The following is a 27,921-nucleotide window of genomic DNA, read 5'->3' as shown; positions in this document are numbered from 1 at the left end:
TGGCAGCATGAGGGAACCCCCTTCTCCTGTTTGAGAGGTTGGATAGTGGGAACTGTATCAAGAGCTTCAGGGGAGGGGCTGGAGACTCCAGATGTGTCCTCAAGAAAGCACAGCCTCTAGTCCCTGTGAGGGGACCTGCATGAAAACTTGGGGACCAGAGGAAACAAGACATGGCCTAAATAAGACATGGCCTTTGTGCTGAGAGAGCAGCACAGCAGTCATGGAGCTGAGCTGTGGGCCCCCTCCCTGGGCATCCTAGCTCCAGTTCCCTGTCCCTAGCATTGCAGGACTTCAGGCTGAAGAGAGGGAGATGCTCCTAGCCTGGGGCTGTGTGAGGACAGGCCAGAGTGGAAAGGAGAGGGTGAAGAAGATGGAGGTGGAGCTTGTGGCTAGGAAGCAGGGGACAAGCATCTGGCTTGCAGGAGAAGGTGACCCTCACCCAGTGTACTCAACTCACCCTTTCAGGTTAAAAATAACCAAGGTAAGGACCTGAAATAGAGGGGTGGGGAGGTGGTGTGAGAAGGCCCAGTCTTCCCACTATCTGTCCATCAGTCCTCTGGAGGGGAGGAATGTGCCCAAGGACTAAAAAAAGGCCCTGGAGCCAGAGGGGCTAGGGCAACAGACCTTTCATGGGCAAATCTGGAGGCAGGGTTGTCCTTCTGTCACCTCCAGAGCCAAGGGACAGAGGGAGGAGGAGCTAGCAGAGGACAGAGGTGGGAGGGAGGGTCCCTCCGGAAGAACTCCAAATTTAGTCAGGGGGTGGGGGCAGCAGGTTATAAAAGAAACCGGTTGCAAGGACAGAGAGACACTCTTTAGAACCAGGTAAGAAGGGGTTTGGTTGGGGGCTCCGTGGCCCACCCCAGAGCTCCCACCTTGAGAGACTCTGCCTTCACGGAGGAATGGGGTACAGGTTGGCTGGAGGCCCAAGGATACTGGTAGAACTGCCTTTCCCCAGCCCTGGAAAGTTCCTGCTGACAGAGAGGAGATTTCAGTGGGGACACCAGAAACCTTTGCTCCCGTCTGCATTTCTTTCCTGCATCTGTCATCTCCTGCTTTCTGTGTCCTCCCCATACTGTCTTCATCTTTTCCCCTCCTCTGAAGGCTTCCCTCTCTTTGCCTGGTTTTATTTTGCATCTTGGTCTTTGTCAATACTTGTCATACTTCTCTGTCTCTCCCCCTTACTCTTTCTTCTTGGCTATGCGTTCTAATCTCCTTGACTCTCTCTGTTTCCAACACTGATTCTCCATCCCCCCTGCCCCCACTTCTCCCCATTGGCCTGCCTTCATGGTTCTTCAACCTCCCTGTCTGTTCTCTTTTCCTGACTGCACCTCTGTGGCTCCATCCATGGTCCAGATTCTTCAGAACTCTTTGTGAAGTGATAACCAGGTGAGAACCACCCAATTTTCTCCTATGAGCTAGGTTGCTAGACCAGAGGCTCACTGTCTCTCCTCTGAGCAGCTCAGCACCTGCCCTTAGCAAACTCCAACCAAGTCTACCCCCTGCAGATCCCTCACAGAGATCTTTCCTGAGTGTCACTTCACAGGGCAAGGGAAACAGAGCTTGAGCCGGGAGGGCTGGACCCACAGGAGGTGTTTCTCAAGGGAGGAGCTGGGGAGAGTGATAGGACCTAAGTGGTGAGAAGGTGGGGCAGGGAGTAGGGGCACAGAAGACAGTGCCACCCATTGAGGCCTGGGCCCTCCTGTCTCAGCCACAAAGGAGCACAAGATGGCTGATGACGCCCAGATGGCCGATTTTGGGGCAGCGGCCCAATACCTCCGCAAGTCAGAGAAGGAACGTCTGGAGGCCCAGACCCGGCCCTTCGATATCCGCACGGAGTGCTTCGTGCCTGACGACAAGGAGGAGTATGTCAAGGCCAAGATTACATCCCGGGAAGGGGGCAAAGTCACTGCCGAGACTGAGAATGGCAAGGTGTGTGAAGCACAGGGCCAGGGGAGGGGAAGAAGGGCTTTGGGGGAGGTGCAGGGGGAAAGCCACTTGCAACAGGGCTGCTGGGTCCTGAAGAGGAGACTAAGCCAGTGGGGTTGCAGGAAATGACCCCTTGAAGAGCCTAGTGTCTGCGTGAGAACTCTGACCTTTCTCAGGTGGTCCTGAGCGGGTATGACAGAGCACCGCTCCAGCATTGCACACCCCTCACCAGAGAAGATGCTGGACACCTCAGCTGGTTTCCTCCTCAGAGGGGTCTTGTTAATAGAAGGCATAGTCACAACATCAAACAAAGCTCCCTTCTTGAATTTGTATCTCTCTTCTCTGTACCTCAGTTTCTTCCATAGGCAAACTCTCCCAAATTCACCTCACCCAAACCAAGAACAAACTCATAGACCCAGGTAAACGCAAAGAGCAGGAACTCTTAAGCTGAATGCTCAGTGCTGGGACTGGTGACGGGTGCTCAGAAGCCCCAGTCCCTGGCTGCTCACACCAGCTATGAGAACCACCACTGGTCACCAGCAACAGCTCAGAACTATGTGCCTTGCAGATGCATTGACTGAGTGTTATGTCTCATCAAGCTGTAGAATAATGAGCCACAGCCCACTGGGGGCTTTGACTCTTTTCCCAGCTCTGCCACTAACTAGCCACCGTGCCAGCAAATTATTTAATTACTGAAGCCACTCTTCCTCCACTGTAACAAATGGAACACCTGCCCCCGCATCTTAATGACACCAGGGTATGGCACACTGAGCAGTGCCAATGACAGTGGCCAGTGGGGAGGTAGGGTAGACAGGTGAATGTCTCCCTGGTAGAGGTGAGGGTCTGCCTCAGGCGCAGTCCCCAGCTGTCACCGGAAGGAGCATGTGCACACATGAGAGGGCAGAACTGGCAGCCCCAGTGTGTGCCCACAGACACTTGATGCAGGAGTGAAAAGTGATACTTATGGGCACAGGAGCTGGGACACTGACAAGACACAGGGACTCTAGGACGATCCCGAGGGTGGGAGAGACAGTTGGTGGGCACATTTTCTGGGGAGCTCTGGGGTAGGACCAGGTGCTGGTCAGAGAAGAGTTGGGGGAGTGAGGCCAGGTCGTGGCCTCTGTTCTGCGAGGAGGTAAGTGGGTGAGGCTGGTAACCACAAACTGGGAGGTGTACTTATCCTGTCCTACTGCCCACACTCCCTCTCTAGACAGTGACCGTGAAGGAGGACCAGGTGCTGCAGCAGAACCCGCCCAAGTTCGACAAGATCGAGGACATGGCCATGCTGACCTTCCTGCACGAGCCCGCTGTGCTCTTCAACCTCAAGGAGCGCTATGCGGCCTGGATGATCTACGTGAGTGCATTCTGGGATGCACATGGTAGGGAGCCCATCCTGGACCAGGACCAAAGTAGGCCAAGGCCGCATTCTCAGGGAGGAAGCGTCAAAACTTTCCCAAGGGGCCCAACACACCACTGCCCCTTCCTGCCCCTGGTCGGCTTCAACAAGAGAGGAGCCAACTGGGGTGACCAAGGATTCTCCTGCTTGCCACCACTGCCCATCCTGGATCCTCCCTTCCAGCCTCTCATGCCTGCCTGTCTCTGCTCCCATAGACCTACTCAGGCCTCTTCTGTGTCACCGTCAACCCCTACAAGTGGCTGCCGGTGTACAACGCCGAGGTGGTGGCCGCCTACCGGGGCAAGAAGAGGAGTGAGGCGCCGCCCCACATCTTCTCCATCTCCGACAACGCCTATCAGTACATGCTGACAGGTGAGCCCTGTGACCTTGACTTGTGCCCCCTCAGCCCTGCAGCCATGAGCCTAGACCCTCAGCCCTGACCTCACTGCCTGTCCTCTTTTCTCTTCCAGATCGGGAGAACCAGTCCATCCTCATCACGTGAGTGAGCGCCATCCACCCACAGAGGGCTTGGGGGTACCCAGGCTGACTCCTGGGGTCAGGGGGAGGAATGATTTAAGTCTGTGATTGCAAAGAATGTGGGGTGCTGGGCCCTCAGAGAAGTGCCGGAGTGACCTGTGATGATGGGCAAATTCTTCCAGTGGAGCATGTCAGATGGCCAGGACTCGGAGGGAGGAGGGGGCGGTGCTGAGCTCCAAATGGAGAGCAGTGGCAATCCTGGGTTCTGATGGCTCCCTGTTGCCTCCAGCGGAGAATCCGGGGCAGGGAAGACTGTGAACACGAAACGTGTCATCCAGTATTTTGCCAGCATCGCAGCCATAGGTGACCGTGGGAAGAAGGAAAGTGCCAATTCAAACAAGGTGCGAGATAGGCTACAAGCTCAGCAGAAGGGGCCTGGGGCAGGCTGACCTTGTGGACCCGGAGCCCTGCCCTGGGGAACAGTGATGGCAGCACCACTGAGCCCAGTGCTCAAGACCTTCCTAGCAAAAGGCACACTCTAAGGTCCAAATATGGCCTTTTAGCGGTGCAGACACCCCAGTAGTCCCCCCAGCCCACCCTCACTCCCAGTAGTCCCCCCAGCCCACCCTCGCTCCCAGTAGTCCCCCCAGCCCACCCTCGCTCCCAGTAGTCCCCCCAGCCCACCCTCGCTCCCAGTTCCCCCCAGCCCACCCTCACCCCCAGTAGTCCCCCCAGCCCACCCTCGCTCCCAGTAGTCCCCCCAGCCCACCCTCACCCCCAGTAGTCCACCCAGCCCACCCTCGCTCCCAGTAGTCCCCCCAGCCCACCCTCACTCCCAGTAGTCCCCCCAGCCCACCCTCGCTCCCAGTAGTCCCCCCAGCCCACCCTCGCTCCCAGTAGTCCCCCCAGCCCACCCTCGCTCCCAGTAGTCCCCCCAGCCCACCCTCGCTCCCAGTAATCCCCCCAGCCCACCCTCGCTCCCAGTTCCCCCCAGCCCACCCTCGCTCCCAGTAGTCCCCCCAGCCCACCCTCACTCCCAGTAGTCCCCCCAGCCCACCCTCACCCCCAGGACCCTAGCAGTCTCCGGCCCTCCCCATCAGCAGCTAACGGTGGACAGAAGATGAACCCCCAAGTTTCTGCTCCCTCTGCAGGGCACCCTGGAGGACCAGATCATCCAAGCCAACCCTGCCCTGGAGGCCTTCGGCAATGCCAAGACCGTCCGGAATGACAACTCCTCTCGCTTTGTGAGTGCCCTTGACCACTGCCAACTGGCCTCATCTGGCCTTGACAAAAAAGAGCCAGCACTAAGCACACCCAGTTCATTCTCCTGTGTTTGGTTTTGGGATAGCAACAAGTACACACACACACACACACACACACATACACACACACACACACACACACACACACACACACACACACACAAGAAACCCTCCTGACAGCCTGGCTCCCTGAGTTCTGGGAACTCAAGAAAAGAGACCCAGAATCACTACAGCTGTTCCACAGCCAAGAAATGGAGTAGATCTGGTCACATTCTAGAGTTTTCTTACATCTGTTTCCAGAGCTCTTCCACATTAGAGTGGAAGCCAATTCCCCAGCTTTACATTTGTCCAGCAAGTGTCACACCTGCCTGAGCCTTAGCCCCTTCATCTGTGAAACAGGTAGTAATAGTCACTGAGATCACGTGAGGTCAGTTCAGAAGCACAAACAGGAGGCGCTCTCTCTAGTCATTTCTGTGCCATTGTTTCTGCTCTGAAATCCCTGGGTATTTGGGGGTATGGGCATTTCCCCCCTGTTTTCCTGATACTAAAATGGACCTCAGACAAGTCATTTACATTTCCAGGGCATTCTGAGTTGCACTGAGGTCCAAGATCCCCATTCTTCTGTCTCTTCTGACTGACCAGTTCCCTTACTCTTTGTTCCATCTACCCCAGGGGAAATTCATCAGGATCCACTTTGGAGCCACTGGAAAGCTGGCTTCTGCAGACATAGAGACCTGTGAGTATGCAGGCAGCCCGCACTCCTCTCTGGGCTCTCTTCCTCTGCCTTGTATTCCCCTGAGGGTAGCCTACTTCATCATTTCCCCTCCCTCTTCTGTCCTTGTCTACATCTGCCTCTTGGCTTTAATTTAGTCCTTTGTTCCTCAAACCATGGCTTTCCCCGACTCACTTCATGTTCCGTAGGAGCCTGATCTCCACCCTTTTGCTGGATTGACTCTATCCCCTTCCTTACCCACCTTCCTCTCCTCTCCTTACTTCATTCAGATCTCCTAGAGAAGTCCCGGGTGATCTTCCAGCTCAAGGCTGAGAGGAACTACCACATCTTCTACCAGATCCTGTCCAACAAGAAGCCAGAGCTGCTGGGTGAGCCCGGCCTCAGGCCCTTGCTGCCCCACCACCTCCCCCCTCCCTCCATCTGCTCAGTGGCTTTCTCTTTTCACCCCACCTTGGGCGTGTCCTGTTTTGCTTCCCTCCCACCCTTTCTTTGTTGATATTTGTCACCTCTTCCTTGCTGGCTTTCTCCTTCTCCTCTTTTTCTTTTCTTAAGTGAGAGGAGAGGAAATAGAGAGACAGATTCCCACAAGCGCACTGACTGGGATCTACCCAGCCACCTCCCTTTGGGGCTGATGCTCGAATCAACCTAGCTATCCTCAGCACCTAAGGCCTACACTCAACCAATCGAGCCACTGGCTGTGAGAAGGGAAGAGAGAAAGACAGGGGAGAGGGCAGGGAAGAGAAGCCAATGGTCGCTTCTCATGTGTGCCCTGACTGGGTATTGAACCTGGGATGTTTACACACTGGCCAGTGCTCTGTCCACTGAGCCAACTGGCCAGGGCCTCTCCTTCTCCTCTTTATTTGCTTCTCCTTCTCCCAGTTGTCATTTCCTCACTATCCTCTCTCCTCGGGTCCTCCCCTCACCACCTATTTCTCCTTTTTTTTTTTTTTGGAGTCTCCCCATGGTCCTTGCTGACTCTTCTCTTTTTTATCTTTTCTACTGCCTCTCCTTCATTCTCCCAACATTTCTCTGCCCCCCTGCCCTCTCCCTCCTCCTTGTGCCCTGCCCTGACCCTTGCCTGGACAGACATGCTGCTGGTCACCACCAACCCCTATGACTACGCCTATATCTCTCAAGGAGAGGTGTCCGTGGCCTCCATCGATGACTCTGAGGAGCTCATGGCCACAGATGTGAGTGACTAGGTGGTGTGAGGGCTCCAGAGGGCTCCTGGGCCACCCACTCCAACCACCTGTTTGCCTCTCTCACTCTGTCCAGAGTGCCTTTGATGTGCTGGGCTTCACTGCTGAGGAGAAAACTGGTGTCTACAAACTGACGGGCGCCATCATGCACTACGGAAACATGAAGTTCAAGCAGAAGCAGCGGGAGGAGCAGGCAGAGCCTGATGGCACCGAAGGTTCGAGGGCAGGAGGGCAGGTGCTAGAAAAGCCTGAGGTGGTGGATCCTCTCTGAGCAGGGTCTCCCATGCTGCATTCAAGAGTGGTGACTTTAAACAATTCTTAAGGAGCTAGGTTGACAATAGAGAAAGTGGGAGGAAACCAGAAGTCTGAGAAGCAGATAGAGGGAGAAGCCTTTTCCAAGGCGGGAGAGGCCAACCTCTCCTATACAGCACGCCTCAAGGCTTCTTCCTCTGTTAAAGCTTAGCCAGGCCTCTGGCCATCCACCATCCCCAGAGAGGACCTGAAGTTTGTAGGGTAGATGGGTATGGTGAAGGCTGAGGAGGGATAGGGACATGGGAGAGATAGGCAGACAGGGAGGCTCCCCAGAACCCCAACTTTTTTTTTTTTTGTATTTTTCTGAAGCTTGAAACAGGGAGAGACAGTCAGACAGACTCCCGCATGTGCCCGACCGGGATCCACCCAGCACGCCCACCAGGGGGCGACGCTCTGCCCACCAGGGGGCGATGCTCTGCCCCTCCGGGGCGTCACTCTGTCGCGACCAGAGCCACTCTAGCGCCTGGGGCAGAGGCCAAGGAGCCATCCCCAGCGCCCGGGCCATCTTTGCTCCAATGGAGCCTCGGCTGCGGGAGGGGAAGAGAGAGACAGAGAGGAAGGAGAGGGGGAGGGGTGGAGAAGCAAATGGGCGCTTCTCCTGTGTGCCCTGGCCGGGAATCGAACCCGGGACTCCCGCACGCCAGGCCGACGCTCTACCACTGAGCCAACCGGCCAGGGCTTCGAATCCCAACTTTTTAACCCCAGCAGTACTGACCAGAAGTGAGTTGGGGATTCTTTCTCCTGTGCCCAAATTTTACCAAAGCCCAGGAGAGCATGGCTCCTGAGCTCCGCATGTCCCCATCACTGATGGGGGGGGTGTGGGGTGTGCCTAGCCCTTGGGTGAGTCCCCTGTAGGTTCTGTGTCATGTTGTTTAGGAGGCAGCAGGCCAGGGGGAAGGACACAGCTCATAGCATTGGTGTGTCACCTATCTCACTGGTCCCCAGTTTCTTTCTTAGTAAAATGGAAGACAGCTATTCTCAGGTTCCTCTGGGGCTGTTGCAAGAATTCTCTGAGAAGATGTGAAGGTGTGAACAGTGATAGGCAAAAACCTGAGAATATGCCTCTTGACCTGCCTTTAAGGACCATTTCTCCATGTCTGTCCAGATCGAAATGTCAAGCCTAGTGTCATGATATCCATGTCACCAGTTATCACAAAATGCTTGAAATTAAACCAAACAAATTCCCTCTAAATAAAGACAGTGTATTGGATGGCATATTTGGAGAGTTGGGAGTTGGAAGGTGGGGGCTATTCAACATGTTGTCAGAAACTTAATTTCCCAGTCAGTCAAGTTGGACAACACGTGGGTTGAGAAGGGCATACCCAGTACTGGGCCAGTCCGGGAGTGGAACAAAGGAGGCAGAATACCTCTCCTCCCATGCCTTCCCTGTAGAGACAAGAGGGTGCGGTGAGCTTGGGGACATGTTAACAGCAATGTTGGTGAAGGGCCTAGACCAGAAACACCCAGGAGACCTAAAGGTAGAGGCAAGAGGAGCTGCGTGTGATGGGGGAGACCCTAGGTGAATGAAGCGGTCTGGGTTTCAGGCCAACTCAGGTGCATACTGGTTGTGTGACCACAGCAAACTCTGTGCCCTCCCAGGCCCTCATTTGCAGCTATTTTGTGAGAGGGAGTTGGACCCAATGCTCCAGAAAGGCTCTGGTCCTGGGACAGGAAAAAAAGGTTCACTGAAAGTACTCGTTACGCCTTTCCTTCTCTACCAGATGCTGACAAGGCTGCCTACCTCATGGGGCTGAATTCAGCTGATCTGCTCAAGGGGCTGTGCCATCCCCGGGTGAAAGTGGGCAATGAGTACGTCACCAAGGGGCAGAACGTGCAGCAGGTGTACTACTCCATCGGGGCACTGGCCAAGTCAGTGTACGAAAAGATGTTCAACTGGATGGTGACACGGATCAACGCCTCCCTGGAGACCAAGCAGCCACGCCAGTACTTCATCGGAGTCCTGGACATCGCCGGCTTCGAGATCTTCGACGTGAGTGCAGGGAGCCCCGGGGGGACGGAGAACAGAAATGCACCCGTCGGCACGTGCAACAGGATAGCCAGGGGCCAGGCGCTAGAAAGGCAGGGGGTTCAGCAGTGATGGAGGCAGTCACCGTCCTGTCTTCGGGGGGTACTGCCTCGCTGCCATGACAGGGAAGGGACCAGCCACACCCCTCACTGGGCTGGATGCAGCCCTGGACTGAGCCCACTGCCTGTCTGACCCACCGCCACCCGAATTGCCCCTGCAGTTCAACAGCTTCGAGCAGCTCTGCATCAACTTCACTAACGAGAAGCTGCAACAGTTCTTCAACCACCATATGTTCGTGCTGGAGCAAGAGGAATACAAGAAGGAGGGCATCGAGTGGGAGTTCATCGACTTCGGCATGGACCTGCAGGCCTGCATCGACCTCATAGAGAAGGTGCTGCCTCAGCCCCATCTCTTGTGTTCCCTTCCCTTGCTATCCAAGACAAAGTGACAGCTCCATCTTTTCTACAGCCAAGAAACTAGAGTCCCAGAATCCCAGTCTTCTTTCCAGGCCCAGCTTCCACCTGCTGTGGAGTCACAGGCATACACAGTGCCCCTTCCTTCTGTTTTCAGGATGTTGTCCTCACAACACTCATATCTCAATGTCTAAAGAGGGGGATATAGTGAAGGAGAGGACTCCTGGCCCCTCTGACACTCCAGGAGAGGTGTCATTCATAGAAAGATCCTAGACTGAAAATGGAGGTATTGGCTTCCCATCCTCTTCCTGTTCACTGAGAATAAGCTCATCTTCAGCCCCTCTTTTTTTTTTTTTTTTTTCAGCCCCTCTTATCTGTAGACTCAGGAGATAAGGGTGGAGCTAGTGAGAAGCACTGAGTGCTAACTTGCCCTCAAGGTGCCCTTTGGCGTTGCTGATACAGACCAGAGTCTGGAGTGACTGACCCTCACCCAGTCCTATCAGTCCTTCAGGAAAGCTTCCCATAGGTCACTGGCTCGAGCCAGTATATATACACACACACATACAGGGCCAGAGAGTCAGAGAGAGGGATAGATAGGGACAGACAGACAGGAACGGAGAGAGATGAAAAGCATCAATCATCAGTTTTTTGTTGCGACACTTTAGTTGTTCTTTGATTGCTTTCTCATATATGCCTTGACCACGGGCCTTCAGCAGATGGAGTAACCCCTTGCTCGAGCCAGTGACCTTGGGTCCAAGCTGGTGAGCTCTTTGCTCAAGCCAGATGAGCCTGCGCTCAAGCTGGCGACCTCAGGGTCTCGAACCTGGGTCCTCCGCATTCCAGTCCGATGCTCTATCCACTGCGCCACCGCCTGGTCAGGCCCCATAGGCTTTTGATGGTTATCTAGGGTGTTACTCTTCCAGGGGCCTCAAAATCTCCTGAAATTGTATGGAAAAGAGTGTGTGAATGTGTGTGTGTGTGTGTGTGTGTGTGTGTGTGTGTGTGTACATTTTTCTGGGGAGGCAGTCTTTGCTTCATCAAATTTTCAGTAGGATTTCTAGCCCAAGAAAAGTCAAGGACCGCCATGCTTTCTGAAAAGCAGGATGCTATACAGAACTCAGATCCCTCTAACCATTCCTTCAAGAATTGTTACCTGTTGTATAGACAGGGGTCTGGCCAGTCCTGCAGTCTAACGGCTCTGACACACATCTGTTTCTGCCCTCCTTGGGGACTATGCATTGGGGGTACATGACTCTTCACTGGGCACTCTGTAGCAAAAAGATTAGGTAAGCCAGATGTGAATATAATTGAATTTAGGTTAATTCCAAGAACACTGGCTTCCTAGATGAGGACAAGAGATGCCATCAGTCTCTGTGTGGCCTGTCCACTCTACTGGGCTGATGCTCTCTGTCAGGGTGTGGGACTCTGGGAGCTTGGTATGTGCTTAGTGATGCTCTCTCTACCTTCCCACCCTGTTCACAGCCCATGGGCATCATGTCCATCCTGGAAGAGGAGTGCATGTTCCCCAAGGCCTCCGACATGACCTTCAAAGCCAAGCTGTATGACAACCACCTGGGCAAATCCAACAACTTCCAGAAGCCACGCAATGTCAAGGGGAAGCAGGAAGCCCACTTCTCCCTGGTCCACTATGCTGGCACCGTGGACTACAACATCCTGGGCTGGCTCGAGAAGAACAAAGACCCCCTCAATGAGACAGTGGTGGGCTTGTACCAGAAGTCCTCCCTCAAGCTCTTGGCCACACTCTTCTCCACATATGCTTCCGCTGATTCTGCTGGTAAGAAGGCAGCTTCTGTACTGGGCCAGAGCACTTCTGGAGGTGCAAGGGACCAGGGTCTTGCTGAGTCAAAGCTCATGACTCGAGAGACAGGAGGGAACCTGTAAGCCATGGGATAGGGGCCAGAAAATCCCACAGCACTCCATCCGTATCCTTTCTGTGAAAGTGCTGTGTTCCACTTTGTGTTATGGATGGCAGTGCATATGCCATGTGTCATCTCAAGACTGTGAGCACCTGCAGGTCAGGGAGGGAAGCACACACATCACCATGCCAGCATTAGAGAGTTCCTATAGGAGGTTTGAAAGTGAGGAGAATGAAATGTAAGAACAAAAGTAGAAAGTGGAAAGATGGAAGCATGAGGGGTGGAATCAGAAGAGAGTGGGAGGAGAGAGCTGAGACTGTTTCAGCACCTGCTACATGGCAAGCACTGGTGAAGCCCTTAGATACTGATCTTCTCTGATCTTCACATCTTTAGAGGTAGTTACTATCCTCCTCACAGAAAAACTGAGACTTGAAAATAAGCCAAACAGCTAGAGAGGGCAGGGCCCTGCCCTTGCCCAAGGGCTCCTCTGTTTAGAGCTCTTATTCGTCTTTTCTTCTCTTCTTATTAGGGGATAGCGGTAAAGGCAAAGGAGGCAAGAAAAAGGGCTCATCCTTTCAGACAGTGTCGGCCCTCCACCGGGTAAGCAGACCCAGGGACCTGAGGCGGGCAGCCCCAGCCCAGAGCCCGTGGGGGCACCACCCTAACTTGATGTTCTGATTTTGGGGAGGAAGGAAGCTCAAGCTGCATGGTTATTTTTGGCATGTTAATTTGCAAGCTTGAACTCACATCATAAATTATGTCTTTATTCCTTTGAAGGTTTTGGTGACAGATTGTATGGGGCCCGGGGCTCAGGTATCTAAGGGATGGTTTCTGTGGTTTCTGACTCCTCCCTCTCACCCACCCACAGGAGAATCTGAACAAGCTGATGGCCAACCTGAAGACCACTCACCCTCACTTTGTGCGCTGCCTCATCCCCAATGAACGGAAGGCTCCGGGTGAGCCATGCAGAAGGGTCTAGTCTGGGGACTAGGCATCTGGCATCACTTGCCTTGAAGCTGACCCTTCTCCCCTCTGTCCTGCTGCAGGGGTGATGGACAACCCGCTGGTCATGCACCAGCTACGCTGCAATGGCGTGCTGGAGGGCATCCGCATCTGCAGGAAGGGCTTCCCCAACCGCATCCTCTACGGGGACTTCCGGCAGCGGTGGGTTCAGGGAAAAGGGGAGCCGGGTGGCCTTGGAGGGGAGGGCAGTCTGATTCTCTGGGCAGAGTAGATGAGTGCAGACGTGGGTGACTGCGGGCACCTCCCTCCCAGGTATCGCATCCTGAACCCAGCAGCCATCCCCGAAGGGCAGTTCATTGACAGCAGAAAAGGGGCAGAGAAGCTGCTGGGCTCCCTGGACATTGACCACAACCAATACAAGTTCGGCCACACCAAGGTGAGTCTAGAGCTCCACAGGGTGGAATTGCAGGCACGTGGCCGTGTTGAGTGGGGCAGCCGGGAGTTCGGAAGCAGAAGCCTGATTCCTGGCTTCCTCTATCAACCCAAAGTCTGAAAGCCAGGCTTCCTTTCTGTCTTGTCTTTCCCATTTCACTCCCAGGTCTAGGATGAGCAGGTGATGGGTCCCCTGGGAGCTCAGCCAGGGTCCCCCACCCTCTTCCTCCACCCCCGATACCTTTCCCTGAGGCTGCGGCCCCCTTGGCTCTCGCCCTTGCCTGCAGGTGTTCTTCAAGGCGGGGCTGCTGGGGACCCTGGAGGAGATGCGAGATGAGAGGCTGAGCCGCATCATCACCCGCATCCAGGCCCAGTCCCGAGGCCAGCTCATGCGTGTTGAGTTCAAGAAGATAGTGGAGCGCAGGTGAGGCACGAGGGAAGGGAGAGGTGCTCCGGGAGATCTAAGAGGCAGACAAGTGGTGCCAATTGGAATGGGTCAGAAAACTCAAATCCTGGCTTCGTTGCATACCAGCAGGCCTGGGCAAATGACTTTATCACTCTGGGTCTCGTTTTGAATTCTTAAAAAACAATTTCCATGGGGAAATGCCAGTTAAAACCCTGATGAGATACCATTTAAACACACTAGGTTTACAAAAGTCAAGAAGTGTGGTTCACCACTTACAAGAGTATAAATTAGTACAACCTCTTCAGAAAACAATTTGTCATCTTTTAAAGATGAACGATTGCATACATTTCAATTCCACTCCTGAGTGCATGCCCAAAGAGAAACTCCTGCATGTGTACAATACAAGACAACAAAAGAATCTTCATAGCAGTATTGGTAAAAATAGCAAAATCCAGAAACAACTCAATTTTCCATCCACAGGGAAATAGGTAAATAATATAGTCATGTGGTGGACTATTTATTATACAGCAATAAAGAAGGAGGGAACTACAACTACATGGTGCAATATGTTTGAACCGTAAAGGCATATTGTTAAGTGAACAAAAGCTAATCACAGAAGGATACATACAGTGGGGCACAATGTTCATAAAGCTCAGAAATAATAAAAGCCAAGGCATATTGTTTAAAGATACATACATGTATGTTTAAAGTATTTTTGGAAAAGCTTGGAAATGAAAACCACAAGATTTCAGGGTAATGGCTGCCTCTGGTGGGAACACCAGGAAAGGGGAAGAAAAGAAGCACACAGGTGAAGTCACTGCTAGCAATGCTATAGTTCTTGTTTGGGTAATAAGTTCATGGATAGTTATTTTGATTTCATGCTTCATAACTTACATATTATAGACATACTTATATGTAAAATACAATTTTTAATATATTTGAGGTTTGTTTGTTTTTTAAATTCAGGAGGGGAGGCAGAGATAGACTCCTGCATGTACCCTGACCCAGATCCACCCGGCAATCCCACTAGGGGGTGATGCTCTTGCCCATCTGAGGTGTTGCTCCGTTGCACAGCAACCAAGCTCTTAGCACCTGTTGCAGAGGCCATGAAGCCATCCATCCTCAATGCCTGGGGCCAACTCACTCTAATCGAGCCATGGCTGAGGGGGGAAAGAGAAAGAGTGAGAGAAGCAAGATGGGAAGGAAGGAGGGGCAGATGGGTGCTTCTCCTGTGTACCCTAACCAGGAATCAGACCCAGGACATCCACACACCAGGCCAATGCTCTACCACTGAGCCAACTGGCCAGGGCCCGAGGTTCTTATAAGATTTGAAACACTGAACATAGTACTACTAAAGCCCCAGTAGGGAAGATGTAAACTGCCCTTTTGTTTAACTGATCAACTAATAAATATTTATTGAGCCACTCCATGTTCAGTGTGATAATGTTGAGGTGTGGGTGTTTATCAAGGCTACAAGACAGGGTTCCTGCTCACAGGTGCCTAAAAACTTGTTTAAATGGGCTAGGAGCCAAGTGCAGTTGGCCCCAAAATTGGGAAGTGCCCTTTTATAGTGACTCTCCCTTCCTTCACGCTTCTTTGCCAGGGATGCCCTGCTGGTAATCCAGTGGAACATTCGGGCCTTCATGGGGGTCAAGAATTGGCCTTGGATGAAGCTGTACTTCAAGATCAAGCCTCTGCTAAAGAGCGCAGAGACAGAGAAGGAGATGGCCAACATGAAGGAGGAGTTCTTGCGCATCAAAGAGGCTCTGGAGAAGTCTGAGGCTCGCCGCAAGGAGCTGGAGGAGAAGATGGTGTCCCTGCTGCAGGAGAAGAATGACCTACAGCTCCAAGTGCAGGCGGTGAGACTACATGGTTGTCCCTTCACCTCTTTTCTCCTTTCCCCTAAATTATAGCCATCTCATCACCAGGGATTAAGACCCTGGATCTCTACTGTCTTTAATCACCAGCTCTTCTCTCTATCCTCTTCTTCCAGGAACAAGACAACCTCAACGATGCAGAGGAGCGCTGCGACCAGCTGATCAAGAACAAGATCCAGCTGGAGGCCAAGGTGAAGGAGATGACTGAGAGGCTAGAGGATGAGGAGGAGATGAACGCTGAGCTCACTGCCAAGAAGCGCAAGCTGGAAGACGAGTGCTCTGAGCTCAAAAAGGACATTGATGACCTGGAGCTGACGCTGGCCAAGGTGGAGAAAGAGAAGCATGCGACAGAGAACAAGGTGAGGGCAGCTCCCTCTGGTTCCAGCCCAGGTGTCCAAGGGACCCAAAGACCACACTGACCCTAACCAACACCAGGCCACTCAGGGGATTCTGATAGCAATGTGGAACTCCACAGACGTCTCCAATCTGGTGACTTTTGACCCTAAAGGGGATGGTATTTTTGTTCGACAGGTGAAGAACCTGACCGAGGAGATGGCTGGGCTGGATGAGATCATCGCCAAGCTGACCAAGGAGAAGAAAGCTCTGCAAGAGGCCCACCAGCAGGCCCTGGATGACCTTCAGGCTGAGGAGGACAAGGTCAACACACTGACCAAGTCTAAGGTCAAGCTGGAGCAGCAGGTGGACGATGTGAGTAATAAGAACCATGCTCCATCTCTCTCAGGTCAGGATTTTGCAGGTAACACGAATGGCCAAGGGATTCCAGATCCCTAGAACTAACTTCGTTGACCCCTGGGGCCTCTATGTTCTCTGTAGTTTCTCCCTAGTCTGAGTTTCTGAATCCTTTGTGCTTGCAGGGATTTCTCTGCTGGTTTTAACTTCCAATTCACTAGATTTTAGTTTAGGAGGGAGAAGACACACATGCACTGTGGCTCTCAGGTTACCTACTCCCTATTTGTTTTCTTCTCTCCACCAGCTGGAGGGATCCCTGGAGCAGGAGAAAAAGGTGCGCATGGACCTGGAGCGAGCAAAGCGGAAGCTGGAGGGTGACCTGAAGCTGACTCAGGAGAGCATCATGGATCTGGAGAACGACAAGCAGCAGCTGGAAGAAAAGCTCAAGAAGTAAGAGACTACAGTGGCCAGAAAGGACTAATAGAAGTGTCTGGGCAGAGGGTTAGAGCACAGGGCACTGCACCTCCACTGGCCATATTTCCTCTGGGCACCATAGGAATGGGTGTCAATCACAGCCTTCCCTCCTTTACCCTCTGGGCCTGGGTTGGGGAGGGGGGAGTGGTCTTGGCATGTTGAGACTAGAGAAGAGAATGGGCATAGAACAAGGCAGACCACCTGTCACTCTTCTTCTCCTCCAGGAAGGAGTTTGAGATTAGTCAGCAGAACAGTAAGATTGAGGATGAGCAGGCACTGGCCCTTCAGCTGCAGAAGAAACTGAAGGAAAACCAGGTAAACTTCTTCCCAGTGCTCCGTGGCCCAGAGGCAGCTGTGGCCTTGGGAGCTGCTTAGGGTTGTTGACAGAATCTAGAATTCCAGTCCACTCCAAAGATCTCCCCAGTCCTGATTTACAGGCGCTTGGAAACATCAGCCTTCTCCCATTAGAACAATAATGTCTTATTGCAGTAAGATTATTTTGTGTGTGTGGGTGGTGGTGGGGGGGGTCATACCTATAAAAAGGACTTATCTTTCTGAGCTATGCTCTGCCTCATATGTTTTCTGCTCTGGGACAAGTACTAAAGTTTGATTCTCCTCTAACCCTTTTTCTGGTACTTCCCCCCCCCCCCACATGGGAGCAAGAAGTGCCTTCATGGAGCACTTTCCCATGGGCTGCTATGTTCATACTCTTCCTAGTACTGACCCCAGCCACTAACCCAGGCTAGAGCCCCATAGAGTGCCCATGATATGGGGTGAACTCCTACAAGTTTGAGCAAGTCACTTCTGCTCAGAGCCTCAAAGTCTCTTAACTGTCAAATGGGACTAGTGACCCCTGGCATACAGAGACCAGAGGAAAAAGCATATATGAAACCACTCTGTCAACTAGAAGTCAGCCAGCCAACTAGCAAGGACAGATTCTTTTTTTTCCCATGGCCTTCTCATCCCTCTGTAGGAGGAGATTACATTAACAACCACAGCCTTCCTTACCTTTAATGTACCTCAAATTTTAATGTGCTTTTTTTAGTCCTGTGTTTGTCAGAGCCCTGGAAACAAGGAAGGCAGATACTGTTATCTCTGTATTATAACTGCAGAAATGGCAGACTTTCTCTAGACATAGTGACCCAAAGGGCAAAAGGCACTCAGCTACTGGGGCAGGGCCTTATCTTCTCATTTTCTGCTGAGATGGCAGCTAGTGGAGGTAGCTGATCTCCCCTCAGCATTTGGGGCCCATGGCCTCACTACAAGAGACACATGAACACAATTCCACTCCTCTGGGGGCTGCTCAGAGGCTGGCCTGCCATTAGTGATAATTTGCCCTCCCATCTTCTTGGGTAGCCCATCTGGGTTTCAGCCAGAAAATCAGGATAACCTCAGGTCCTTTTACCAGGGTAACTCCTTTGACTCACGGACCCAGAAAAATAATACTCTTATCTTCACCAGGTCTTAGCAATGGCTGTGGCTCCTCCTTCTTTCTGCCCAAGTTCCTGTACATAGTCCCATCTTCTCTATCCTGGGAGCAGAGACATGGTGGTCCTCTCTCTCCTGCTCCCAGAGGCACCCACACACATCCCATTAACATTGTCCATACCACAGAGGAAGGGGCCCCACCCACCCTCCCCTTTGTTCCTGTCTAGTCAGACAACAGATCAAAATGGTAAATGAGACATCATGCCAATTTAGTCAAGTCCAAGGCTAAGGCCAGAAAAAGTGAGGCAGAGGCAGAGGAGGGCACTCAGTGGGCTAGAAGGGAACAATAAAACTGGAGCCCAGCCCTGGGCACAAATAAAGCAAGCCCTGGGGAGTGAGGAATATGGTTGACTGGGCTTTGTGATCAACTCGGAAGATTACAAAAGCTTTTGATTGTTGTGAAGCATATTGTTGCAAATATTTATAAAATATAAGCACCTGCTTTCTTGCCTTATGGTTAGGAGAGTAGAGCTTAGTGAATCTATAGAATCTATGAGATTTGGGATATCATGGGATCTTAAGATCCCCTTCTGAACACATATCCTCAGGATTCAGGGCTGCAGATCTTCAGACTGGGTCTGAGATGACCCTGGGAAGTACGTTGAACTTTTGGCTTCAACTAAATTCTAATTAATAACCTATGCATTATAGAATGATTAGCAGCATTGCTGGCTTCTGCCCTCTGACTGCCAGTAGCAACTGCCCTTCCCAGTCATGACAGTCAAAATGTTTCCAGACATTGCCAATTGATCTTAGAGAACCACTCACTGCTCTACAAGACCTGAGTGCTTGGGCCAGGAGTCTTCTAGGACCAGGGGAGGGGGTTCCGATAGAGGGTTCCAGGTGGTGGGTCTGAACCCTCTCTGTCCGGGCCTAGGCACGCATAGAGGAGCTGGAGGAGGAGCTGGAGGCGGAGCGCGCCGCCCGAGCCAAGGTGGAGAAGCTGCGCTCCGACCTGTCCCGGGAGCTGGAGGAGATCAGCGAGAGGCTGGAAGAGGCCGGCGGGGCCACATCGGTGCAGATTGAGATGAACAAGAAGCGTGAGGCTGAGTTCCAGAAGATGAGGCGGGACCTGGAGGAGGCCACGCTACAGCACGAGGCCACGGCGGCGGCCCTGCGCAAGAAGCACGCGGACAGTGTGGCGGAGCTGAGTGAGCAGATTGACAACCTGCAACGCGTGAAGCAGAAGCTGGAGAAGGAGAAGAGTGAGTTCAAGCTGGAGCTGGATGACGTCACCTCCAACATGGAGCAGATCATCAAGGCCAAGGTGGGCCTGTGCTCAGCCTCTCTTCACTCTCTTCTCACCCTTTTTTCCCTCACAGCGTATGCCTTCTTCCCACTTTCTCTATCTGCCATCTCTCTTGTCACTGTCACTTCCTCCATCACCCTTTGGTCCTTTCCTTGCCCCTCTTTCGCTCTCCACCCATATTTCCACCTCCTCGCCATTCATCCCTTTTCAGCTCATGCACCCTCCTCAGAGTGTGCTCCCCCAGCACCACCCTATTCCACCCCCCTGCCTCCTGAGCTCCCGGACTTGGTTCTCCCTTCCCTCTGGTCCAGCCGGCCCCAACTCCCTGACAACTCCAGCCCCTCCCACATTCACCCTTCTCTGTCCCTTTGTGCTTGAAGGCAAACCTGGAGAAGGTGTCTCGGACACTGGAAGACCAGGCCAACGAGTACCGCACGAAGCTGGAAGAGGCTCAGCGCTCCCTCAATGACTTCACCACCCAGCGAGCCAAGTTGCAGACTGAGAACGGTGGGTGTCCCTAACCAGCCCTGTACCTGACCCAGGGTGGCCCATCGGTTGCCCTCTTCTAATGGCCCATAAACCCACACTTCCACCTCCAGGTGAGCTGTCCCGGCAACTGGAAGAAAAGGAGGCGCTGATCTCCCAGCTGACCCGAGGGAAGCTCTCCTACACCCAGCAAATGGAGGACCTCAAGAGGCAGCTGGAGGAGGAGGGCAAGGTAAGACCTAGCGAGGGACAGTAGGACGGACTTGATGCAGCCCTGGGGCAGTTAACATCAACACCGGAAATGGAGACGAAGAGAGGCCCCTGTATTGGAAAGACCTCCCATCTAGGTTCTTCTACTCCTCAGCCTAGCCACACCTGCATCATCAATGCCTCTTATTTGTAATAAAGGGGTAGGGGGGATAAACTGGGAAGCTAATCCAGATATTGAGATTTTACACTCTGAATGTGGCTGGGGCTTAACTGACATTCAGAGATATGGAAAGGATTTGGAGGAAGGCAGACATTCCCTCTCACCTTCCATGAAGTGAGCCCACCTCCTGGTGCCCGCCTCCCCAGGCAAAGAACGCCCTGGCCCATGCAGTACAGTCGGCCCGGCACGACTGCGACCTGCTCCGGGAGCAGTATGAGGAGGAGCTAGAGGCCAAGGCCGAGCTGCAGCGCGTCCTGTCCAAGGCCAACTCGGAGGTGGCCCAGTGGAGGACCAAGTACGAGACCGACGCCATCCAGCGGACTGAGGAGCTCGAGGAAGCCAAGTGAGTCCCGGGCAGCCCCTCACATGGAATCTAAGAGAGGAAGAAGCCAGGACACATGGAGTGGGATAGGCAAAGTGGGAATGAGGAGATTTGAGGTAGGAGAGAGAGGAGGGTGGGAAAAATGTGATAGAAAATCAAGGTGCTTGGATCTTGCATTCTGAGAGCCCCAACTGGCCCTGACTCAATTCCTGTGACGGGCGAGCTTTTGGCCCGGGTTATACCTGATGCTCACGTATAAGACGAGCAAAAAGCTTGTTGGTCAAAGGAGCTACCATCGATCAGCCTGGCATGAGGACAGGTCGGGGCTGCCACCAGATGGTACTGCATTTGGGGAGAAGACTGTTCTAGGCATCTGTAGTCTTGGCTCCTTCAAGGCTGGGGTTGCAGGGCCTAAAGGGTTTACTCATCATCTCAAGGAGCTGTGGAGAGGGAATGACTCCTCCTCGTGACAGTCCAGGAAATGGGGTGGTCTCAAGGCCCCACAATTTCTGGGTAGAGTCACACACACACCAAACCAACCTGGCAGGAAGAAGCTGGCCCAGCGGCTGCAGGAGGCTGAGGAGGCTGTGGAGGCCGTCAATGCCAAGTGCTCGTCGCTGGAGAAGACCAAGCACCGGCTGCAGAACGAGATCGAGGACCTGATGGTGGACGTGGAGCGCTCCAATGCGGCTGCTGCGGCCCTGGACAAGAAGCAGAGGAACTTTGACAAGGTGGGCTCTGGTGGTGGCCGCAGCCAGGGGGCAGAGCAGGGGCACCACCCTGAGTGTGAGGCCAGAAACATCCTCCATGGAGGCTGGGAGGAGGCTGAGCGCAGCCAGGGGCCAGGGCAGCCCCTAGAGGTGGGGCAGGGGCAACACAGTGAGCCCCAACCGTGTCTCCACAGATCCTGGCTGAATGGAAGCAGAAGTACGAGGAGTCGCAGTCAGAGCTGGAGTCCTCGCAGAAGGAGGCGCGCTCCCTCAGCACTGAGCTCTTCAAGCTCAAGAACGCCTATGAGGAGTCCCTGGAGCACCTGGAGACCTTCAAGAGGGAGAACAAGAACCTTCAGGGTGCGCTGGGGCCTGAGGCTGGGGAGAGGAGGTGGTAAGGAGTGCCACTGAGGGTTGGGGAGAGCACAGGCTTTGAGCTATCTGGCCCTCTGACCCCCAGAGGAGATCTCTGACCTGACTGAGCAGCTGGGAGAAGGAGGAAAGCATGTGCACGAGCTGGAGAAGATCCGCAAGCAGCTGGAGGCCGAGAAGCTGGAGCTGCAGTCGGCCCTGGAGGAGGCCGAGGTGAGGGCCTGGCTCCATCTGCTCCCCTGCGTTAGACCTTCTGCCCCCCCCAATCCTACTGTCTCTGACTTCCCAAGTCTTCCTCACTGTAACCCCAAGACAAAGCTATTGGCTTCTTATTCTTTAGTCCAAGGTCATCTGTCCACTACCTATGACTACCTCCAGAGCTAAGGACTACACAAAGGAAACATCACAGTCTGATCATAGGCCCTACAGTTTCGTTTCCCAACAGGTTTATAAAGTTGAAACCTGGCTGCCATAATAACCCCTCAGACAGTGGATGGCAGCATGGGCTCTAGAGTCAAACAGGCCTGAATTTCAAACCTGGCTTCAGGACCTCCACTGTGTCACTGGGCAAGTTCCTTAACCTCTCTGTGCCTCAGTTTCCTCACCTGCAAAATGAAAGTAATCCTGCATACCTCATAAGATTTATGCATGATTATTATGAAAATTAAATGAGGTAACACACTTAAGTACTTCATATGTGTTAGCTATTATTACTGTTTATTTTTAAGAACCAGGAATAGCCCTGAGTTTTGGGGCTTCTAACTTTTTTCACTAAAGGATGAGGGGCCTAGGAGACAAAGGTAAAGGTTTCGATTTGTGCTTACAAAACTTCCTCCTTGGCCCTGGCAGGGTAGCTCAGTTGGTTGGAGCATCATCCCAATGTGCTAAGGTTGTGGGTTCTGTCCCATTCAAGGAAGTAAAAAAATAAAAAATAAATGAAAAAAAGAAGAACTCCCTCCTTTTTCTATGATATTTTAGATGACTCAGGACCATGCAGTGTTGATGCTGAGGGATCTTGGCACTGGTGAGGTCCAAAACCTTTCCTTAGCAGAAGCAGCCCAGGGCATCTTGCACCTCCCCCACCAGAGCATCCAGGTGGCCTGGTGCACAGGTCCCACCTCCTTTCTCTTCCCAGCTCTCCTCTCCAGGCCATGGTTCTGACTGACACCCGCCTCCTATGAGCCTCCCTCTCTGCCCCTGCCCCGTGCCTGACTTTCTGTCTCAAACCCTCTCTCCCCACTCGCCCACAGGCCTCCCTGGAACACGAGGAGGGCAAAATCCTCCGGGCCCAGCTGGAGTTCAACCAGATCAAGGCAGAGATTGAGCGGAAGCTGGTTGAGAAGGACGAGGAGATGGAGCAGGCCAAGCGCAACCACCTGAGGATGGTGGACTCGCTGCAGACCTCCCTGGACGCAGAGACGCGCAGCCGCAATGAGGCCCTGCGTGTAAAGAAGAAGATGGAGGGCGATCTCAACGAGATGGAGATCCAGCTCAGCCATGCCAACCGCATGGCCGCTGAGGCCCAGAAGCAACTCAAGAACCTCCAGGGCTTGCTAAAGGTACATGGAGGTCAGGAAGTCAGCTTCCCGGAGAGGGACGGCCTCCACATGGCCCAGTGGGGTGTTTGTGTCCCATCACAGCTCCAGGTCCCTCTGCCCCAGGGCCATCGCAGAGAAAACCCACAGGCCCCTCCTGAGCCACCACAATGGGCTCTCCACCAGCGTGCTGTCTGCTGTAACAGCCTTCTGGTGGGCGCAGGCGCCAGCTTCTCTCTCATGCCCGTCCTCCTGACCCGCAGGACACCCAGATCCAGCTGGACGACGCAGTGCGGGCCAATGATGACCTGAAGGAGAACATCGCCATCGTGGAGAGGCGCAACAACCTGCTGCAGGCCGAGCTGGAGGAGCTGCGGTCTGTGGTGGAGCAGACAGAGAGGTCTCGGAAGCTGGCCGAGCAGGAGTTGATCGAGACCAGCGAGCGGGTGCAGCTGCTGCACTCCCAGGTGAGTAGGTCAGGGTCCACCATGGGGAAACCTGCCGGGTGGCAGAACCTGGAACATAGATGTTCTGGACCAGAGGTTCTGAGCGCGCATATCCAATCAGGAGCACAATTTATTTCTTGAGCCAACTCTTACCTACTAGTTGTGGCCGTGGAACCACTACCTTAGAAGGGTGTTTAGACTTAAAAGCTGAGAGTGTCATGATTGCTGTGATTTGGCAGATAATGCCTGCCAAAGTCACAAATCTTGGAGTCATTCTGTTGGTTGGTATCCTTGATCTAGAAGACACCTCCATCTTGCTCTGTAAAGATGGAACTTTGAGAGTTCAAAGGAGCACACTGCATCTACTTGTAAAACATTTTCCTACAATCCCATATATGTTGCTGCTATTCTTTGCAGTGAGTTTCTGTGCCTATCTCTTTTTTTTTTTTGACAGAGACAGAGAGAGAATCAGAGAGAGAGACAGATAGAGACAGACAGACAGGAAGGGAGAGAGATGAGAAGCATCAATTCTTCGTTGCGACACCTTAGTTGTTCATTGATTGCTTCCCCATGTGTGCCCTGATGAGGGAGCTACAGAAAAGCAAGTGACCTCTGCTCAAGCCAGCGACCTTGGGCTTCAAGCCAGCAACTTTGGGGTCAAGATAGCGACCATGAAGTCATATCTGTGACCCCATGCTCAAGCTGGTGAGCCCATGCTCAAGCCGGTGACCTTGGAGTTTTGAACCTGGGTCCTCTGCATCCCAGGCCAATGCTCTATCCACTGCACCACCACCTGGTCAGGCTCTGTGCCCATCTTATTGCACAGCCCTGTGGAGTTTGTTCCATAGTCTAGTCTGTGTGGGAATGACATCATGTGTTGACCTAGTCCTCTATTCCTTACCCTACAACATTCTTTCTGTAACTGTAATCATTTCCTGGGTATTGTCCTGGTAAAAATTTATTCCCATTTGCCTTGGAATATGTTCATGCTCTTGCATAGACATGTCACTAAAGAGCTCAAGGATAGAACTGCAGACCTTCTGTTGTTGAAGTCTTTCTTCAGAGCTGACAAATTTAGATATAACATCTAGTACATACCTATTTTCATAAGAAAAAGGAAAGCAGATGAAAAACAAGGAATATACTAAAGCAAGACATGTTTTTTAAATATGACCAGTTTTAATTCTCTCTGGATAAAGGTATAGAATCAGGCAAAAAAGTATACATGCAATAGTTTTCTCTGCCCATATCTAGAACACCAGCCTCATCAATCAGAAGAAGAAGATGGAGTCAGATCTGACCCAACTCCAGTCAGAAGTGGAGGATGCAGTGCAGGAATGCAGGAATGCTGAGGAGAAGGCCAAGAAGGCCATCACGGATGTGAGTGCCCCTTACCTTCCAGACTCCCCTAAAGACACGAATAATGGCTCTGGATCCAGGCCAGGCCACTGTGCTATAAGGCCAACTTGACTCTGCAGTTCCATGGGTTTGAGGGCCTCAGGGAGCAAACCCCAGGATGGGAAAGATCCTTGTGGGAGAAGAGACACAGACCCAGGTTCTCTTACACCTGTCTCCTGTCCACAGGCCGCCATGATGGCGGAGGAGCTGAAGAAGGAGCAGGACACCAGCGCCCACCTGGAGCGCATGAAGAAGAACATGGAGCAAACCATCAAGGACCTGCAGCACCGGCTGGACGAGGCCGAGCAGATCGCCCTCAAGGGCGGCAAGAAGCAGCTGCAGAAGCTGGAGGCCCGGGTGCGGGAGCTGGAGAACGAGCTGGAGGCCGAGCAGAAGCGCAACGCAGAGTCCATCAAGGGCATGAGGAAGAGCGAGCGGCGCATCAAGGAGCTCACCTACCAGGTGCGGTGGGTGGCTGCTCTGGACCAGGCTGTCAGGGGTGGATGGCTCCCCTAGCCCCACCTCCTGACCCCCACAAACCCCATGTCAAACCGCCATCCCAGAAATGCCACCAGCCCCTCTTGAGAAGCTGTCTTTACATTAGTTTTCTTTTACATACTTCATACTTCAGAGTGAGTTTGTCTTAAGTCCATGAATTTTTCTAGTGAATGAAGGAAAATCTACTTCTACTGTCTGAAAGCTCTTCTAACCAGAATTTTCCCAGGTTTTTTGATAATCTGAAGGTCTACCATGAAGGTTTTGGAATAGTCCAAGGAATCTTTCCACCTTCTAGGCCTGATCGGGAGGGATGTTGTGTGGCACTTTAGGGATAAATGTCAGGGATGGGAAAAGACTTAGATCTTCCATGGAACTTCTGGGACAACAGATAGAAGCCCTTAGAGAAAGAAGATCCCAAAATGTTTTAAGACCTTCATCTGCATAGTTCAGAGCTTTTGCCCTTGGCTCCTTATTTTCACAATGTGCTTGGTAATAAAGACAGAGAAAGGGGTAGTGGTCCATTTGACAGCTGGATAGGAGGCACAGGAAAGAGATACCGATGTAGAACTACAGATGTATTATGGACATAATTCATCCTAGCTCATACAATGATATAGAGCTAGGAAGGATAAAGTGACACTGGACTCAGCAATCCCGGTGCCCAAAATTTGGCCCAGTACAGTATATTAGAATATTTGGTTATAATAGATTGGAATGATCTGGACCGTGATACCCCCTTCTTTCTGCATTCCTCATTATTCCTTTCTGGTCATTCTAGAAGCACTGCCTGAGAACATCTATGGTAGAACTGATAAATTGGAGCTGGAACAGTCCAGTGTCTTCATAGTAGTAGATAATAGAATTCCATTTGGTTCTAAGCCCCTCTCCCCGCTTCCAGCTTTAAGGTAGCAGCTTTTATTGCTTTTCATATCCCAGAGTGAGGCCTTAGCCTTGGCCCTTTGACCTACAGGTAGTGTCAGAGATATACATTTCCACCACCCCTTTAATCTGGCCCATTTAAGGGTGGGGCAGCTAAGGCTTGGGGAGAAGAGTAGGATGGTGAGGAAGGGAAAGATGATTATACTTGCTCCTCCCCCAAAACTCACTTCGCCCGCCCATCCACCCCAGACGGAGGAGGACAAGAAGAACCTGCTGCGGCTGCAGGACCTGGTGGACAAGCTGCAGCTGAAGGTCAAGGCCTACAAGCGCCAGGCCGAGGAAGCGGTGAGTTCATGGTTTTCTCCACTCAAATGAACATAACTTCCTGTGCATTTGAACCAATGAGTGTCCACCCCAGCATGGGGCCTGGCCAATGGATTTGCTATTCACTTTAACTCTTGAACATTTGTTAAACATGTCTGGTGTGCTCAGAGTTGTGTCAGGCACTTTGAGTTAACAAAAACAATGCTTGTTTGACCCAGGACTTGCCTATAAATTGCTTATAATTCAAATACCAATAGGCCTAAAAGAAGGCAGTGTGGCTGCTAGTGTAGGTAGGTCAGGGGGCTAGACAGCGCTAAAGGCTGGAGTGGCAGTGAAAGTGAGCCTGGAAGGGAAACTGACTAGGCATAGTGCAGTGAGGAAGACATCTGGGTGGCCGGAAAAGCGTGAATGTGAGGTGTTGCTGAGCACGCCTGTGCAGGAGACCCCAGTCAGGGAACGTCTATCAGATTTACAGTTGGACGGGTGCTGTGAGGCATGGGATTCATCTCGGGCGGTGGATGGCCATGAAGGATTCTGGGTGCTGGACAAGTTTCAGGAGGGTGCCAAACAAGGAGGGTGCTAGGAGTGGGATGCCCTTGGCAAGACTGTTGCAAGAGCGTGGGTGAGGGGTGAGAACACTGAGTCCGGCCATGGACCAGGAGTCCTCTAGGTCCATGGTCCATCAGGATACCAGGAATCTCCACCTCCCCAGGCACTCTCACCTCATCCTCCCACCCCACCCTTGAACCCCCACAGGAGGAGCAGGCCAACACCAACCTGTCCAAGTTCCGCAAGGTGCAGCACGAGCTGGATGAGGCGGAGGAGCGGGCGGACATCGCTGAGTCCCAGGTCAACAAGCTACGGGCCAAGAGTCGTGACATTGGCGCCAAGGTGTGTCCCTGCCCCAGGCCTGGCTAGTCACCCTCAGCAGCTTTCCTACAACATTAGTGCCCCTCTGAGTGGGCACTTTTTACTCTGTATCTGAATAGCCCTGAGAGTCCCATTGTATCCATTCCTGAGAATCCCCTCATGCTCAAAGCACCTCTATAGACTGGAACCTCTGTAGAACCCCAGTCCCTCCTAAACCACAAAACTCCTAAATGGAACCCCAAGGTCCCTGAGGCAAGAACCTCTCCCTCTAAGGGCATCTCCCTTAGGCCCGTGAAAGACCTAGAGCTTCCTCCCCATATCCTTTCTCCTTGCCAGCTGCCCCTCACACCGTTTTTCTTTCTTTCTTAGCAGAAAATGCATGATGAGGAGTGACACTGCCTTCAGGACATCGCTCTTGCCAAACGACAATAAATCTGAGTGTCAGAATCTG

At 52.6% G+C, this 27,921-nt stretch overlaps 1 protein-coding gene across 2 annotated transcripts; it reads left to right on the top strand.

Moving 5' to 3' along the window:
* The first annotated feature begins 841 nt into the window (after positions 1 to 841).
* MYH6 (myosin heavy chain 6) lies at positions 842 to 27,921 on the top strand. Of its 2 annotated transcripts, XM_066388594.1 has the most exons (39): positions 842 to 910; positions 1,354 to 1,386; positions 1,709 to 1,929; positions 3,137 to 3,280; positions 3,538 to 3,694; positions 3,793 to 3,820; positions 4,089 to 4,200; positions 4,951 to 5,043; positions 5,734 to 5,797; positions 6,064 to 6,162; positions 6,881 to 6,984; positions 7,070 to 7,208; positions 9,027 to 9,295; positions 9,552 to 9,722; positions 11,227 to 11,539; positions 12,151 to 12,221; positions 12,490 to 12,577; positions 12,668 to 12,785; positions 12,897 to 13,020; positions 13,304 to 13,440; positions 15,026 to 15,281; positions 15,416 to 15,658; positions 15,831 to 16,007; positions 16,294 to 16,439; positions 16,688 to 16,778; positions 18,829 to 19,218; positions 19,581 to 19,707; positions 19,800 to 19,918; positions 20,263 to 20,459; positions 20,986 to 21,169; positions 21,343 to 21,508; positions 21,609 to 21,733; positions 22,771 to 23,079; positions 23,319 to 23,522; positions 24,756 to 24,881; positions 25,086 to 25,361; positions 26,526 to 26,621; positions 27,357 to 27,491; positions 27,840 to 27,921. In XM_066388594.1, the coding sequence occupies exons 3-39, from the start codon at positions 1,726 to 1,728 to the stop codon at positions 27,861 to 27,863; spliced, it is 5,826 nt and encodes a 1,941-aa protein (XP_066244691.1). In that variant the 5' UTR covers positions 842 to 910; positions 1,354 to 1,386; positions 1,709 to 1,725; the 3' UTR covers positions 27,864 to 27,921. The 2 variants fall into 2 exon arrangements, with proteins under 2 accessions (XP_066244691.1, XP_066244693.1); XM_066388596.1 differs by lacking the exon at positions 842 to 910 and having other exon boundaries at positions 931 to 1,386; positions 27,843 to 27,921.

Source organism: Saccopteryx leptura, chromosome 6 (genome assembly GCF_036850995.1).
Source record: "Saccopteryx leptura isolate mSacLep1 chromosome 6, mSacLep1_pri_phased_curated, whole genome shotgun sequence".
NCBI classification, from domain to species: Eukaryota; Metazoa; Chordata; class Mammalia; order Chiroptera; family Emballonuridae; genus Saccopteryx; species Saccopteryx leptura.
This window is presented reverse-complemented; position numbering and strand designations above follow the sequence as displayed.

Coding starts and splice junctions, on each gene's coding strand:
- MYH6 (XM_066388594.1), top strand. CDS start 1,726: ATGGCTGATGACGCCCAGATGGCCGATTTTGGGGCAGCGGCCCAATAC. Junction 4,201..4,950: donor AAAGTGCCAATTCAAACAAG/GTGCGAGATAGG, acceptor CTCCCTCTGCAG/GGCACCCTGGAGGACCAGAT. Junction 21,170..21,342: donor AGCAGAGGAACTTTGACAAG/GTGGGCTCTGGT, acceptor GTGTCTCCACAG/ATCCTGGCTGAATGGAAGCA.